The sequence below is a fragment of the Chelonoidis abingdonii genome, chromosome 2 (assembly GCF_003597395.2).
Source record: "Chelonoidis abingdonii isolate Lonesome George chromosome 2, CheloAbing_2.0, whole genome shotgun sequence".
NCBI classification, from domain to species: domain Eukaryota; kingdom Metazoa; phylum Chordata; order Testudines; family Testudinidae; genus Chelonoidis; species Chelonoidis abingdonii.
The window spans coordinates 299,748,573-299,765,245 of NC_133770.1; the positions used below are offsets into that span (position 1 = coordinate 299,748,573).

General features: G+C 44.8%; 1 protein-coding gene across 2 annotated transcripts in view; it reads left to right on the plus strand.

Moving 5' to 3' along the window:
* The window catches only part of ARHGAP39 (Rho GTPase activating protein 39), a 277,564-nt gene that overhangs the window by 43,103 nt on the left and 217,788 nt on the right, over positions 1–16,673 (plus strand). For both annotated transcript variants that reach the window (XM_032790990.2, XM_032790991.2), the window contains exon 2: positions 16,273–16,353. In XM_032790990.2, the coding sequence (XP_032646881.1) occupies positions 16,273–16,353 (81 nt within the window). The remainder of the gene's footprint in view (positions 1–16,272; positions 16,354–16,673) is intronic.

Consider the following 16,673-nt stretch of genomic DNA (forward strand, 5'->3'; position numbering starts at 1 on the left):
CAGGATTAGAATTCAAAATTACCTTGACAAATTGGAGAATTGGTCTGAAATCAAAAAGATGAATTCAATAAAGGCAAGGTACTGCACATGGGAAGGAAACATCAAATGCACAAATACAAAATGCAGAAAAACTGGCTAGGTGGTAGCACTGCTGAAGAGGAGCTGGGGTTAGTGAATTACTAATTCAGTACAAGCCAACAATGTGATGCTGTTGTGAAAAAGGTTAATATCAATCTGAGGTGTATTAACAGTAGACCTCAGCCAGACTACTTTGTTCAGTTTTGAGTGCCGTGCTTTTGGAAAGAGGTGGATAAATTAGAGAATCCAGAGAAGAGCAACAAAAATGATAAAAGGTTTAGAAAAATCTGATCTATGAGGAAAGGTTAAAAAAACTGGGTATGTTCAGTCTTGAAAGGTGAATACCAAGGGGGAGATCTGATAACAGTCTTCAAATAAAGAGGATGGTGATCAATTTTTCTCCATGCCACTGACGGTAGGATGAGAAGTAATTGGTTTAATCTTCAGCCAGGGAGATTTGGGTTAGATATAAGGGGAAAAAAACATTCTAACTATAAGGATAGTTAAGCACTGGACTGGGCTTTCGAGGGAGGCTTTGGGATCCCCATCTTCAGAGGTTTTTAAGCACAGGGTGGACAAACACCTGTCCAGGATGATCTAGGTGTACCTGATCCTGCCTCAGCACAGGAGGCTGAAATAGATGACCTCTCCTTCCCAGCGCTCTCTTCCCAGGGCTTTGTGCCTCCACTCTCATCATTATGGCAAAGAATAGTTCAGAAGCCCCTGTGCTTTTATATTGACATTGATAGAGTGTTAGGCCTTGTCTACATGATGAGTTGTGCTAGTTTAACTTCAGATGTGATTTCAAACTGATTTAGTTCAACCAGTGCCGAAGTTTGTGTGGATGCGCTTATTCTGGTTTAAAGCAGGTTAGAGGTTTAGCATAAGTCCATTAATGCATTTTAACTTCACACCTTTAGTAAATTCTTCTTACTTTCTTGAGCATCCCCTTGTAGACAAGCAGTTAGTGTGAGAGCCTGGATGAATGACAGCTCTTACAAATGCAGGGTTAGATTTTCCATGCAAACTCACGTTATTTTTAAAGCCCATGTGTGATGGTCCAACTGACTTTTTTTTCACATTGAATTCTGGACCATGCAGCCTTCCGGCATGTCTATGTAGTTAGGAGCTTTGTTGCCTGATCACCAAGGAACCCTGCAACAACATCTGTGTAAAGTATTTTAGGGCATGTATCAGCTTGGTAATTACAAATTCAAAACCTAACCTTCCCCACAAAGTGAGTTATTAAAAGCACAGCAAGAAAAAAACAAGTGCCTCCAAAAATAGCACGCCACCTTCCCTGCACATTCTATGTACGGGGCTGTGTGGGTGAGATAAATACTTGTATTGTTAATGAGTTGTGCATGTGCCTCAAAGGGAGAATGGGTACCTAAGGCTTCTAGGTTCATATATCAGACCACTATCCATAATATGCACTGCCTGCCCCAAGGGCTGCTCACTGTTTATGTTTATCTGCTGAGAATTCACACTAATCCTCTCTCCAAGTAAGTAATGGGCTACTGAGCCCCCAAATGGTTAGTCTTGTAATGGGAGCTCACGTTCCAAACCAATTTCCAAATGTATTTTTATGGTGGCCATTGAGCTAAATGCCCATCTGGGTTTTATAACGTTTAGGAATTACAGCAGATGCCATTAAAAACCCAACATTTGCCACTCAGCATTGCTAGCATGACATTGGATTGCTTATATCTTACCATACATACAGCACATGCCATTGCAAGCACAACACTGGTACCACACAACAGGAACAGTGCACTGCAAGGAGTGGGAAGAGCATTCGAAGCGGAAGGAGAAGCAGCAGGACGTCTGGGATTGGGGTGTGGGTAGAGCTGTGGGAGAGGGAGGAGGATTTCAATAGTTGCATTTTAGATATAGTGGGGCAGGAAAGGCAAGATGGCATGAAGAGTGGACAGAGGCCTTTAAAGGAAGCTACAGTCTTCTGAGCAATCACATGGTCACAGCGCTTCCCACCATGCCTGAGGGGCAAATTCCCTCTGAAACTGTAGTCTTGTATTTGCATTGTGTCTGAGTCTTCTGCTGGCTCAGGCCATGATTTAACAGTCTGAGACCTCAGGGCTGCCCAAATAGCACAAGAGAGAATAAACTAGCTCCACTTTCCATCAACCTGGTGTTGGTAATTAGGGACAACGTCGATGTCTCACATGCCAACTAACTGTTCCATCACATATAGCAGAGCTGTTCAAATAACACAGGGAAAGTGCTTGAAAGAAACTGGTTTCAGTGATAGCCATGTTCGTCTATATCAGCAAAAACAACGAGTAGTCCTTGTGGCACCTTAGAGACTAACAAATTTATTTGGGCATAGCTTTTGTGGGCTAGAACCTACTTCATCAGATATATGAAGTAAAAGATAGCAGGAGCAGGTATAAATACATGAAAGGATGTGGGTTGCTTTCCCAAGCGTTAGCTCCGTCTAACGAGATAAATCAATGAACAGCGGGATACCAAGGGAGGAGAAATAACTTTTGAAGTGGTAAGAGAGTGGCCCATTACAGATAGCTGACAAGAAGGTGTGAGTAACAGTAGGCAGAAATTAGTATTGGGGAACCTGGTTTAGGGAGCCCACTACATTGACTGAAACTCCTGCATTGCTGAGGTAGCAAATGAAGTCTCTTTCCAGGCAGCAACAGTTACTGACCAACAGCAAACCCAGAAATATTTTTAATTTCCTTTCATTAGAGGTTCTTGCAAATGTTAGCTAAGCCTTTAGACTATACTAAAGAAGGTGCATTGGTTTGACTAAACTTAAAATTGATCTAGTTAAACCAATGTAATCTCCTAATTTAGACACACAAGTGGTTTAACCCTTTCTTAAATCAGTTTGGCATGCGTCCGCAACTTACTGAATTAAACTGAACCAAGTTACGCTAGAGTCTTGTACATAGCGCATCTATGTTGGGAGATAAAATTGATTTATCTAAATCCGTGCAAGGTTTAATTTATTTAAACCAATGCAACTTTTCTAGTGTAGACAAGGCTTAAGTTTCACAGTGACTGCTGTAGCACTTGGGGTTCTCCCATCGCTGTAATTAATCACCTCTCCGGGAGGCATCAACCTAGAGCTGGCTACACTGGGGGGGGTGGGGGAACAGTGTTGGGAGAGGGCATCTGTTAGATCATCTTAACTGCATCATTCAGGGATGTAGATCTGTCCCCTCTCTGAACGACATCGCTGGGTTGACCTAACTTTTTAGTGTAAACCTGGCTTATTCGCTTATTTTAAAGAATGGGGCTGGGAACTAGGACACTGAGAAGGGAAGTGGCTTGCTCAAAAGTCATGCAGCACATCAGTGGCAAAGCCAGAAATAGAATCAGTAGTCCCAATGCCTAATCCCCTGTTCCAGCCACTGGACAGCACTACCTCATGCTGTCCCTGAAAAGGATTACAGCTGGCTTTCTGTTCTAAGTCTGAGTTTGCATAACTACATCAAACTTTATTTTGCCCTGATAAATAATACTAACATATTTCCTTGAGTATTTAAAGGTGTGTTTTTAAAAACACTTTACATTTTTTATTGCTCTCATATGGGAAATATATTTTCCCTCTCTAAACCCCTCCCAGGTTTGTGTGGAATTTTCAAACAGTTCATCACTTATTGTGCTGCTCATCCTACTCCAGTACATAATGGCTATGGCTGGAAGGTAGTCAGAGGATGGAAATGAATGAATAAAAACTGCACCATTACCCCAACCCAGACTAGAAAACTGGTTTGAAACACCATTTTAAAGTATTCTTCCTACACAGCATATATCCTAAAGAGGAAAGGTGAGGCAAGGCACAGCGGATGATTAAAAAAATGCCTCAGGCAATCACAAGAAGTGTGGAGAGAGAGAGACACACACACACACTATCTGTCTCTCTTTCTGAAGAAATCAGTTAAAATAAAGTCTTCCAAGTAGGTAAATACTCTGAAGTCAAGTACCTGCATTATGTCAGAAGAATTGCAAAATGGCTCTTTTGTGAGACACAATGAAGCAATTAACTTGGGGGAGGTGCTGGGAATGCAAGCACAGCATTCATCAGCACCTGCAGAAGGAATACAACACAGTCATGTTTCACTAATGGGTGACAAATGGTGTGCTGTGAGATCAGGGGCCAGCAGGGCATCCCAAGATAGGAGGAAAGGCTTTTGCAGTAGCTGTGATGTGCGACATTTATTTCAGTGAGGGATGGAGCCGAGCTTTCAGTCGTGCTTCTAGAGCTGCTGGTGGACTGGAATGTACATGCCACATGACTGAGCTATATCCCACCATGCACAAGGAGAGCAACGCAGGCACAGCATGAGCCAGCAGCAGCAGCAAAGCTTCTCAGGCACTACGGCTGCCCTCCGGCGACTCTTCCAGTGCCCTTTGCTCTGTGCTCGCGGTTCAGGCAGTATTTCAAAATGCTTAGACATTCCCTCCAGATTGAAATCCAGTCCCTAGGTCCGTGCATAGCATGGTGCCTTGGCTGAGGTCTATCAGGAGGACCTCATGCTGACACGGTACTCTCCCAAGACTAACTCAGGGCTTGCATATAGCATTTTCTTCATCCTCACTGATGTACTTTGTTGCAAGCCCAATCCCTGCCCTGGTCCAGCAAGGAACCGGATTCTCCATGCATCAGCCTAGAGGAGTGAACAGAAGCCCTGTACTGAATTGCTTCATTACCTGCGTTGATATGAACAGGGTCAGCAGAGGCACTTGTGAGCTCATTATTCTCTCAATTAGGTATCAGCAGAAAGGCAGATAACTTGACCAGTTACAGTGGCAACTGACTATAAGCAGCTGATGCCCTGGGGAGTCAATAAAACCTCCTTGAAACCCCCATTTACAGCAACACAATACAAACCGATACACATTCCTCAGTTCCTTCTCTTCAGCTTAACCTGGGATCCACATCACCTGCCTAGGACAGCCATCTCCAAGGTTAGAGAGCCCTCTAACTACTCACTCAGCCAGGGGTGTTCTCCCCTCTAAAAAGTAGAGGTCTCACCAGGGCCGGTGCAAGGAAGTTTTGCGCCCTAGGCAAAACTTCCACCTATACCACAACCCCCCCCAAGCTTACCTTGCCTGCTGCCCCCCCCAGCAGCTAACCACGCCCACCTGCCCCTCCCACCAGAGGACCCCCCTGTGGCAGCTAATCCAGCCTGCCACCCCACCACCCAGGGAGCCTCCCCCTGCAGCTAACCCTGCCCCGAGAGTCCCACCTCTGTGGTAGCTAACCCTGCCCCCTCCACGGCAGCTAACCCACCCGGGGAGCCCGCCCCAGCTCTCCTCCGTTGAGCACACCAGCGCCACGCTAATTCTCCTCCCCTCCCAGGCTTGTGGCGCCGATTGGAGGAGAATTAGAGTAGGGGCTGTGTGCTCAACAGAGGAGGCAGAATGGAGGTGATCTGGGGCAGGGAGCGGTTCCCCTGTGCGCCCTCCCAAGCCCCCCATTACTGCGGGGGGCCCTCCCTGCGTGCCCCACCACCCCAGCTCACCTCCACTCCACCTCCTTGCCTGAGCAGGCTTTTAGGCGCCCTCCCTAGGCAGCCGCCTAGTTCACCTAGTGGTTGCGCTGGCCCTGGGTCTCACCTTCCATTGCTCCCTGCAGAACCAGTTACAGTTGTACTAAATTTCTCATTGACATTTGTTTAAACACAAAAAATCCATGCCAAATTCCAACATGTGCTCACAATCAATTGGGTTTTTTAATCCTTTCATTTTGAATATATAAACAGTTGTTAGACTTTATTCCCCTCTGACAGGTGATGAGTAGAATGACCTGTCAGATTATCAAATAGCTCTGCTCATTATATCCCTGTTTCACATCTGACTGTTCCCCAGTAACCCAAAAGGATTTGTTGAGTATGTTTTTCCCCCATCCTTGTTTATGCAGAGTAACAAGAGAGTAGTGGTTTTGGGGGGCTTTTTTCTGAAAAGGAAGACTGAAGCCAGAAGAACTTTGAAATGGAAGATCAGAGAGGACAAGGGGAGAGAAGGAAATAGATCCATCTCTCCAAGGGTTTTAGGCCTGGTCTACACCTAAAACTTAGATCAATTTAGCTATGCCACTCAGGTATGTGAAAAATTCATACCCCTGACAGAAATAGTTAAGCCAACCTAAGCTAAGCCCCTGTGTAGACACTGCTAGGCTGACAGAAGAATTCTTCCTTCCATCATAGTAGTGAGTGTCTAAACTACAGCAGCACAGTTGCAGCACCTGTAGCGTAGCCATATCCTTACATGGCTGCCCATCTCTAGTACCCTGGGGCATGTCATTAGAGTCTCTGGCACTCGGGGTCACAACTCTGATTGGAGTAATTTTTTGTTGTTTCTAGTGGTTTGGAAACAGAAAATCCCCAAAAGTGTTAGTATAACATGAAAAGAAAAAAGGGGGAATCAAGAGAAAAGTGATTTTGGCCCCGATGAGGTATGTAAGAATTATCAGGCAAATGTAGTTTTCTTTGAGCTTCCAGTAGCTGGCATTTATTCTACTGCTAGACAGTATCTGGGAAGTTCAGATAATGGCAGAATCTCCGTTCCTCTTCCCCCAGGAAATGGCACTCTGCGAGGAATAGGTCTGCTTTACCTTTTATTGACTGTTTTAAAAAAACAACAATACAACTGTAGTGAATTCTCAAATTTCTAGCGTGCTGGAGTTCCTCTTTACTACCTTGACCTGTGTTTGAAGCAAGGCATCTTTCAAATAAGATTTGGAAATCAGTACAGGAACATAGCGAACAGAGAGGGGACAGAGTGAAGCTTCCAGTGAGACAGGAGCAGCATGCACCCAGACACAAAAATCCCCTGCTCCAAAGGGCGTTATGACCATCACTGCAGAAAGCCCCTCGTCCACATTTAAGTCAACACTGTGCTTCATACCAGAAGATAGAGGGTTATTTGGGAGCTTGCTCATGAGATAGAAGAGAACCAGTTTTGCAGGAGAGACAGCTCCCTCAGACAATAACCCACCTGTGAGTTCTCTGTAGCAGGCAGTCTGCTTTCTCCCCTGGAAGAGGGAGCCAAGGGAGAAACACAGGACCTGAAAAATTATTGTATTCAGAGAGCTCTGCTTTCATTACGCTTTAGAAAAGCAATTGCCATCCTGCCTTGGATGCTCCCAGATTAAGTCAGCTACCACTGCTTCAGCATGAGGGACCACTGGTTCCAATTAGTGTCTCTCTCAGAGACTTCAGATTAATGAGGGTGACATGCTTTTGGGGTTCACCCAGACCGGCACAAAGCTGTGTCACTGCCTGCCGTGTAACCCTGTGTTCTTCTGTGCTATCTTGCTTCGGCTTAGAGCCCTGAAACCACCCTCTTGCTTACAACACAATGACCTCACCCTGGCTTTCACCAGTCAGGTTATTTCTTGCTGGTTGACACCAACAGCCCTTCCAGCCAGGAGTCTCCCCCACACTGTCTCCTCTGCAGTACTCAGTCTCTCACTGTGGCACTCACAAACCTTATCCAGGCTGCTGCTCCTTTAAAGAGATAGTACACAGTATCAGCCCATTAGTTTGGCTGAAAATGTAAGTGATACCAAGCAGAAGGAATTGAGATAGAATTGTTACAAACAAAAGTAAAAACACATTTCTAGGACTCAAACTTAATTAACTAGAGTCTTGGTCTTGCCTATATTCAGATTTCCAGAGACTTTCATCCCCATGTTTGAAAGGTTCCACTTTTCTCAGATGTACAAAAGCTCTGGTCTCTTGTATTTGTCCAGTAATCGAAACCAAAATGGCTCCATTTTGACTTAGATCTTCTAAAGTTAAATGACCTTGCTTCAGGAGGCAGAAAGGTTTCCTGGAGCTGCAGCTTCCATCTCCTGTCAAGATTGTTAAGTGGCCGTCCTCCACACTGGTTTGCCTAATGACTTTGTCTTCAAAGTAAGCACTTTCATTGTCTCTTCTTGCTCAACTTACAAGGGAGAACCACATTCCTTCGTCTAGGATGGGGTGACTTAAGCCCTGTTTGCCAAACCCAGGGCTGCCCAGAGGAGGGGGGCAAGTGGGGCAATTTGCCCGGGGCCCTGTAGGGGCCCCCACGAGAGTTTTTTTGGGCCTCTGGAGCGGGGTCCTTCACTTGCTCTGGTGGCCCTGGAAAACTCTTGAGGTCCTGGGCCCTCGGAGCTTCTTCCGCCGCCGAACTACTGCCGAAGTGGGACCCGCCGCTGAAGTGCCGGGTCTTCTACAGTAATTTGGCGGTGAGGGGCCCCTGCTGCAGGTCTTCGGGGCACTTCGGCAGCAGGTCCCAGAACAGAAGGACCCCCCGCCGCCGAATTACCGCCAAAGCCCCCTGAATCCTCTGGGCGGCCTTGCCAAACGCCACTTAAGAACTTATTTCCAGCACATAGTTATTATTTTTCATACATCACCTGTGCATACACCACACCATAACATTAATGATCAGCATGTTGTCAGTTCGCATATGACACCTTACATGACCCCTTTTAGATACAGATTATGCCAACAGCAAGTTGGGACACTGAGCTGGTCAGGTCAGCTGAGGCTGTGAGCTACCTACCAGGGAACCCTCTGACCTCTGGCATTGGGGTGTTCTTAAGAGTCAAAGTGGGTCTGACAGTTATTCAGAAATTGTGGTTATGGTCTCATGAAACTGCTGCAAGAGGACGGAGCTGTGGGTTTGTGTCAATGATTTGATACACAATTTAAAAGAAGTTACTCAGCAGTGACTGATTCAGCTATTCGAAGAAGGGTTGTTTGAAAGCTGCCTGACACGTTCAGGGTAAGGAGGGGAACAGAGGAGCTAAAGGGAGTTTTAAATTGCCTCTGTATCCATCTTCTGCCTGTCATTTCTGGAGCACTTTGTGACCTACGGGACACTTTCAACTCTCCCTTTGCATCTCACTTGTACTGCCTGAGATAAAAGAATCCAGCGGGTCACAAAGCGCTGCTGAAAAGGCAGTCACCAAAAGTGGGAGATGAGAAATAGGACTGGAGTCAGGAACAGACACACATATAGCATTTTACAACTTCAAAACACAGGGCAAATATTAACCAGCAACAGCCCTGGGAGGCAGGCCTCATCCCTGCTTCACCAATAGGAAAAGCCCTGGAGAATGTTAACGACTTGGTCAGGCTCACATAAGAAGTCAGTAGCATAGCTAGGAACAGAACTCAAGTTCCTAGATCCCAGTTCTATAGTCAGCCCACTAGGCCACATTGCCTTTAATCAAGCAGAAGTGCTAAGGCTCAGGAAATTAAAGAAAAGAAAGGGCGGCCAAAGAACTTCAGTAATATATTCCACATCATACCAGAAGAGTTTCAATAACCTTCCTTCCACACTCTTATCTTGGGCATTTATCTAGCATGGATCACTGTAGTATCCAAGCTCACGTCATTTCTCTCCCCCTGTATGAAGCACTGTCCATGCTGGAAGTTGCATAATGTGCTACACATAAGTTATTTTAATAATTTTTAAATGAAAAAAAATCTTTATTTAAAAGCGCTCCAGACTGGTCTATTAGAACCTGGCCTGGATTGCTGAAGGCACCTGGACCATTGCACTCGAGCCATCTGTTAATGCCACACTAAAACCAAGGCAGGGAGTCAGGCCGGCTGGCATGGGCTTGTCTGGGAGTTGGGCTGGCTGGTGTAACGGGGGTGGGCTGGTCAGGACTCCGGGTCACAGGGGAGGGCGGGGGTGGCTCGGTCAGAAGGGGGGTGGAGTGAGTTAGCCTTTCCAAAGTGGGGTTTCACCTGTTGCCCATGTCCCAGCCCACAATAATACATACATCATTCATTTAATTCAATGGACCCCAAAGAGACATAAACGTCATTCAGTACCTTTTGTCAAGGACATAGCAGGAAATTGTCATATCTGTCACAAAGACTTGCTAGCCCAGGCACAGACTTCTTACCCATGTGCCATGATAAGACATTGTACACGTCTATCAAAGATAGATAAACTTGTCATAAGCAAGTCGAGTTTTGCAAGGTTGTCTTAGAAATGTTAGAGTTAGAATAAATCAATACATGGGCATGTTATAGAAAGCATCTGATGGCTCATCCTCAGTGTGGGGTGGGGGCTAGAAAGCAGCTTTGCTGCTTAGAAGGCTTATATGGTACAAAGACACCTGCCCGTGTCATGCACTGCCATTTAACTGCCATAGAAAATGCAGCAGTGGAAGCCTTTGTCCAGAACCTATTCCCAGCTTGCAGTACTTGTGTAATTTTCTCTGTTGGGTTTGTACTAATTCTTGAACAAGCTGACCCCCGCCCCATGCATCACAATGGACCAAAGGCGAATCAACCAACCCAAGCGTTTTGGGTGATGGCAGCATTCCATAATGCCTGTCTCAGTCTCATGATTGGGGCCCAGCAGCCTGTGTGTCTATTAACTAAATGGAGCCAATAGAGCGAAGTTCATGTGCACTCCATCTTGCCAAGCATCAGCTACAGTGCTGAGTAGAAGGAAGCAGCTAAAGGCCTTTCCTGAAGGGCTGTCACAGACTGATGGTGTCACAGATGAGATCTACATTAGCTCATCATGCTAAGGAGTCACAAAGGCAGGACACTTTTTTGTTTGGTTTTGCCAAATTTTCAGAAAGTGACCAAATGGCCACAGCAAAGAGGCAAAAAGGTGACAATCCCCTTCCCCCTTGGGAATTCGTGCTGAGGTGTTTCCTGGCCCCTTGGGGCTGCATGGTGTTTTGACAGTTGGAAACTGGAGTTTTTAACGTGTCTCAGTCTGGTGCATTCAAGACTCTGCAGCGCTGTGAAGGGTGCTTGCTAGGAACTGAGTTCTCCTGAGTAAGTTATTCTAAACATTAGGTATAAAGTGACATCAATTGGTGAAGCATTCTGTGAGTCTGTGTCAATCAGAGCTGAAGCAATGCATTAAGAGGAATCTGGGCAGTAGCAGGCTGCTCTGGATTTGATCACCTCCACCTTGAAACATTTAGAAATCTAGATTAAAAAGGTGAACTAACTTGGCAATTTACCGTGAGGCTGGGGAGAAGAGAGAAGTTGGAGATGTGGGGGCTTCCCCAAGACATTTGCTTCTTCCTTTATGTTAAGAATCATGGGAAGCCCTTGATTACCCCATTAGAGCATAAGCCAGGGAGTTTAATGGGGGCTCTGTCTACCCTAGTGCCACCTTGTGTTCCTTCCCTTGCTGGGCTCTCATGTCCTTGACCTCAAGGATGCATCTTCCAGAAAATTGAAACTCTCAACCTGAAATCTCAGGACTGGGTAATGAATCCCCACAGTGTCACGTGTCAAAGGAACAGTGTCCAATGTTGTAGTGAAGTCTGGAAATTGTGTGTCTGTATCCTGATGTGACGTGAACGGGACAGGAAGGACCAAAAGCCTTGGATTGATTTATCTTTGTGTCTCCTACTCAACTAGCAGCCCTTGCATGTTACAGAAGTAGCAAGTCTTGGAAAGGAGCCATCCACATAGGAATAGTAGCTATTTAGTTGTTAAAATTCTTTTATGTTGGCATACATTTTTCTGCTCCTTCCTTTATTGCATTCCTTTTACTATACTTACTATCATTCATCCTCCTTTAAATCTTCCTGTTCTACCAGACCCGTGGTCTCTTATGTCCACATGCAATTCCATTGATCTGTAAATCGTACGGTACTTGTTTGTGCATCTAGAAATGTTTTTTCACACAACGCACAGTCAGTCTGTGGAACTCTTTGCCAGAGAATGTTGTGAAGGCCAAGACTATAACAAGATTAAAAAAAGAACTAGATAAGTTCATGGAGGATAGGTCCATCAGTGGCTATTAGCCAGGATGGCGGGGATGGTGTCCCTAGCTTCTCTTTGCCAGAAGCTGGAAATGGGTGACAGGGGATGTATCACTTGATGATCACCTGTTCTGTCCATTCCCTCTGGGGCACTTGGCATTGGCCACTGTGGAAAGACAGGATATTGGGCTAGATGGACCAGTATGGCCATTCTTATGTTTTTAAGAAAAACACGACAATGTGTAGATGATCTGACTCATGCAGGCCTGTCAACAGGAACAAAGCTAGTTTCCTTTGAAAGTTTGCTAAGAGCTTCCTCTGATGCTATAAAACAGATCTTCTAACCTGAGTGCTGGCTTATTTTTCCAGACTCCTGTCTGATACAGTGGCTTTTTTTCCCTCCCTCAGTCTTGTCAATTACTCAGTATTCTGTCCTATCAAGGGATTTTATTTTTCAGAGTCAGAACCTTCAAAAATCAACCTAAAGATAATAAGTAATGTGTTCTTAGCAATAGATATGGAGTTGTGAATTTTGATCTGCTATAAAATAAGTCGTTCATATGGAATGTCTGTCATAAATGACATGTTATCATATTTCTCATGACCTTGAAACTTGTAATGCATGTGAGGGACAAGATGGTTGCCATCAATATCACTTCCAGCCTGGTGCTTCAGTAGGAGGAGTTGATTACAATCCAACTGTGTTTCACCAGCAACGAAATGAAGAGCAATACTGTCCATCGCGTGCCCAGAAACAGGGAGCAAGGACCAGAGAATAACATCCCTTATTTCTCCTGACATGTAGTCTCCTTCAGGATCTTGTTGCAATACTTAGGATGGGAATAGGAATTGCTAGCTACTCCAGAGCGAGCCTCTTGCCATGTGATCTTGTGGCCATGCAGCAGCACATACAATATATGGCTTTGGGTCATTGAGAGCTCATTCATATAGAAGCCTGATATTTGAATCATTCTCTTCTAATTGCTCCTGGGCTGGCATCTTGTGCCGCTTTTTTTGAAGCTCTGCAAGGCACTAACATCTGCCAAGTGAACATGAGCATATTTTAGGGCAGAACATATTAAATGCTGCTTCATCTGAGTTGCAATAGGTGCCCTTTCAAGCTTTACACTGAAAACTTAAAAATCAGTACTTTGGACAGTAATCCCAGCAACACTTGCATTTGCTTGTATTTCACAGGCATCTAAAGGACATTGTGCAATCTTAGTGAAGGAGATATCTTAGGGTGTCAGTTCTTCAATGTGTAATGCCCCCAAAGAATCCTTGGTATAGCTAAACATAGAGAGGTAACATGAAATAGAAAAAATAAAATATAGTTGAATAATTAGTTGTAGTTGCTGCTGACTTGCACTATCTGAATCTCATGGACTCTTCATGTCTGGGTAATTTGTTCACTTTTTGGATCCAAATGGGTGAGTAAATACAAGCTTAATTCACTTGTGAGCTCCCACCCTCCTCAGAAAACTGAGACTTGAGTCATGCAGACTCAGCTGGAAAAAAGGTGTCTTAAAGGCAACATTACTGTACTGGAGTCTCTGTCTCGAGCATCATAGAATATCAAGGCTGGAAGGGACCTCAGGAGGTCACCTGGTCCAACTCCCTGCTCAAAGCAGGACCAATCCCCAGCTAAATCATCCCAGCCAGGGCTTTGTCAAGCCTGCTCTTAAAAACCTCTAAGGAAGGAGATTCCACCACCTCCCTAGGTAACCCATTCCAGTGCTTCACCACCCTCCTAGTGAAAAAGTTTTTCCTAATATCCAACCTAAACCTCCCCCACTGCAACTTGAGACCATTACTCCTCGTTCTGTCATCTGCCACCACTGAGAACAGTCTAGCTCCATCCTCTTTGGAACCCCCTTTCAGGTAGTTGGAAGTAGCTATCAAATCCCCCCTCATTCTTCTCTTCTGCAGACTAAACAATCCCAGTTCCCTCAGCCTCTCCTCATAAGTCATGTGCTGCAGCCCCCTTATAATTTTTGTTGCCCTCCGCTTCTGGAAGAACCTTCTCATGTGCTGATTAAAAACAATCTCCCAGACTCACCAAGCCTGCCAGAAGTTCTTTGGGATAGTTATACAGAAGGGAGACCAGGAGTTACTGTGGTCAACTCCTTCCTGGGTAACGAACTGGCTAAAAAAGACATGCCATGGCAATGCGTGTTCCACTAGCTCCATCTGTGATTCAGGTAAGGAAGAACAAAGTGGGACTTGAGGTGGGTAAATTCCCTTTGCCTTGGCAGTTTGTTTTGGGAGGCAGAGGGGTGCTGAGTGTCCTTAGTTACAAATGTTTGCTGTAACAGAGGACCTTCATCCCAGTCCACTTGGTCAGCCTGCAGCTTCTGGTTCAAGCTTTTAAAACTTGCCTGAAAACCTTGCTCAGCTAGAGCCTATTTTAGTCCACTGAAGCCAATAGAAAGCATCCAGTTGACTTCAATAGATTCTGAATGGAGCCCACAGCTGGACCATTTTCTAAGTTACGTCTCAGCCTTCTGAAGTTGCCTGAGCCAAGCCTCAGTAGATTGTGTGAAAGTAGATTGCAGCTCATTGTGGAGGAGTTGCCGTAGTCTTTGGATTTGGATTCAGAACTGAACACGAGTACAGATGTCTGCAAGGACTGCAGAATAGGCTGGATACCAAGAGAGTGAGGCAGGGAGAACATGTGCATGTGCTACATACAGAGAGAGAAAAGAGGTTAAGAGATTCAACACAGTGCTTCTGCAAGTCATAATTTTAAGGCTCAGAAGCCTCATTAAAATTAGCTTTGACAGATGCTTAATTTTATTGCCACTTTCCTGAATAAAATTTGAGTTCTGTCCTATTAGGAAGATGGCTTTTTTTCTTCTTTCTGAAACCAGCATCTAATCTGAACTCTGTGTCTGTGTGTATGTTTTCACACCACATCTTTTAGAGAATTGATCAGAAAGTAGTTTCTCTAGCTTTGCACTTTGTTGTATAAGGATCTAATAAAATAAATGTCTAACCTTTTGTTCAGTGTGTGTGAATAGCCAGGCGTTCTATAAACAAGCCTGATGATTTATGCAGCCCATTGCAGAGTGTTGTTAAGGGGGAGAGAGTCCCCCTACTTCCCTGTGCCATTAAAGATGCATGATAAGCAAAGTTGAAGGTGTAGCTCCTTTCCGCTGAGTCATATATGCACATTTATATAACAATGTGAATGCTGCCTTTAGATAGAGAAAGGTAGGGTAAGCTCAATCTAGGGCCTGAATGGAGTAAGGTGTAGAGACATGCATCTCTGCTTTGTGTTCAGTCAGGAGGAACATGAAGTGGGAGTATTAAGAATGTCAAGGGGCAACTGACGTTTGACCTTGTATAACAGTTGTGTGTGTGAGAGAAAGGCTTTAAAATGTGCTAGTCTGGAAAGTAACACTTCAAAAATGACATTATGAGGCTACAGGCTTGTTTTCTCAATGACTCCAGATCAAATCTACTCCGTATAGAGTGTTCGTGTTTTCTAATTGCCATCCTGTAAACTCCCTCCAGAATCTTAGAATTAAGCTGGGTTCTTTCCTTCTTGCACACCAGTGTCAGCAATGGATCTTCTTCAGGCCACATCAGGCCCTCAGAGACACCATCAGTGGATTTTCACAAGTGTTTGGGACTTGGTAAACAATTCCATTACTTATTGCCCAAGGAGTAGCCTTTCCAGCTCCCTCTTCGTTGTCTGGATCTGCAGGGCTAATGGAAGTAAAAAAGTAGTAATATTGTCCAGTCCACTGAAGTCGGCAGATCTGACTCATGTACAGATGGGGGTGGAGGGCAGACTTTACTGAGTAGCAAAGGGCCATTTCTACATAGTAGTTTGCCTCTGAAAAACTGCCTGACTAGCAAAACATTGAGCAGACTCTCCATAGGTGTGCAGATGAGTTAACAAAAAACAAAACCAAAATCTCTAGCCCTGCAGAGTTTACAATAAGTTACAAGGTATTTTATCTATTTCAGTGCCGACAGCATGCTAAACTTTATACAGTCCTTGCCCTGAACATCTTATGGAGTGCTATGCTAACGTAGAATGGCTTTCAAATAAATGGGTGTGGGTTGACAAGCCCTGGGAAAGAAGGTGGTTTTGGACGGACAAAGGTTGTGGGACAAGATCATGGGATGCTTTTGTTATGGGCACGTCTTATTGGATCCTTTCTTAATGTACAGTTAGTGTTCAGGGGAAAATATGATCTATTTGGGGTTTTGAGGAAAGTCAGCTGAGAGCAATCCCAGGGAAGTAGAAATCTATTACAGTTCATGGATGGCTAAATGATGGTAACTGAGCCACCTGAGAGAGAAGAATTCTAAGTGTGGTCCCCAGGCTGGTGGGGATTGGAGGACAGTGTCGGTGAATGTGGGTGTGGTACATCCCTGTCACCCGCAAGCTAAAATATTGATGCAAATTACTGTCCTTGGTAACTTCCTTCTTCCCCATTCCTGTGTTGCAGTTCTTCACCTCCCGGAGTGTTTGAAAAAGAATATGAAATATACCGGGATTACAATGCAGAAGGTCAACTTCTCCACTACAGGTAGCTGAAATTTATTTACAGTAATGGGCTTTGTCTTCTGAGAATGATTATCTGAAATATAAACACTGCCATATTGTGTGTGGGATTGGGGACGCTATTTGTGAGTGTGTCTGGGTGGAGAAAGCGAACTTCCTGGAGCAGGAGGTATTGAACGCCTTATCTCTTTATTCCTTTTGATCTTCCTTTGTAAACTTCGGCTCCCTAATGTAAGGCTGATAACGTTGTCTCCTGGTTACTTAGAGTGGAAGCTCTTTGAGACAGGAATTGTTCACTACTGTGTTTGTATAGTACCTACCACAGTGTGGGCTTGGTCTCGGTTG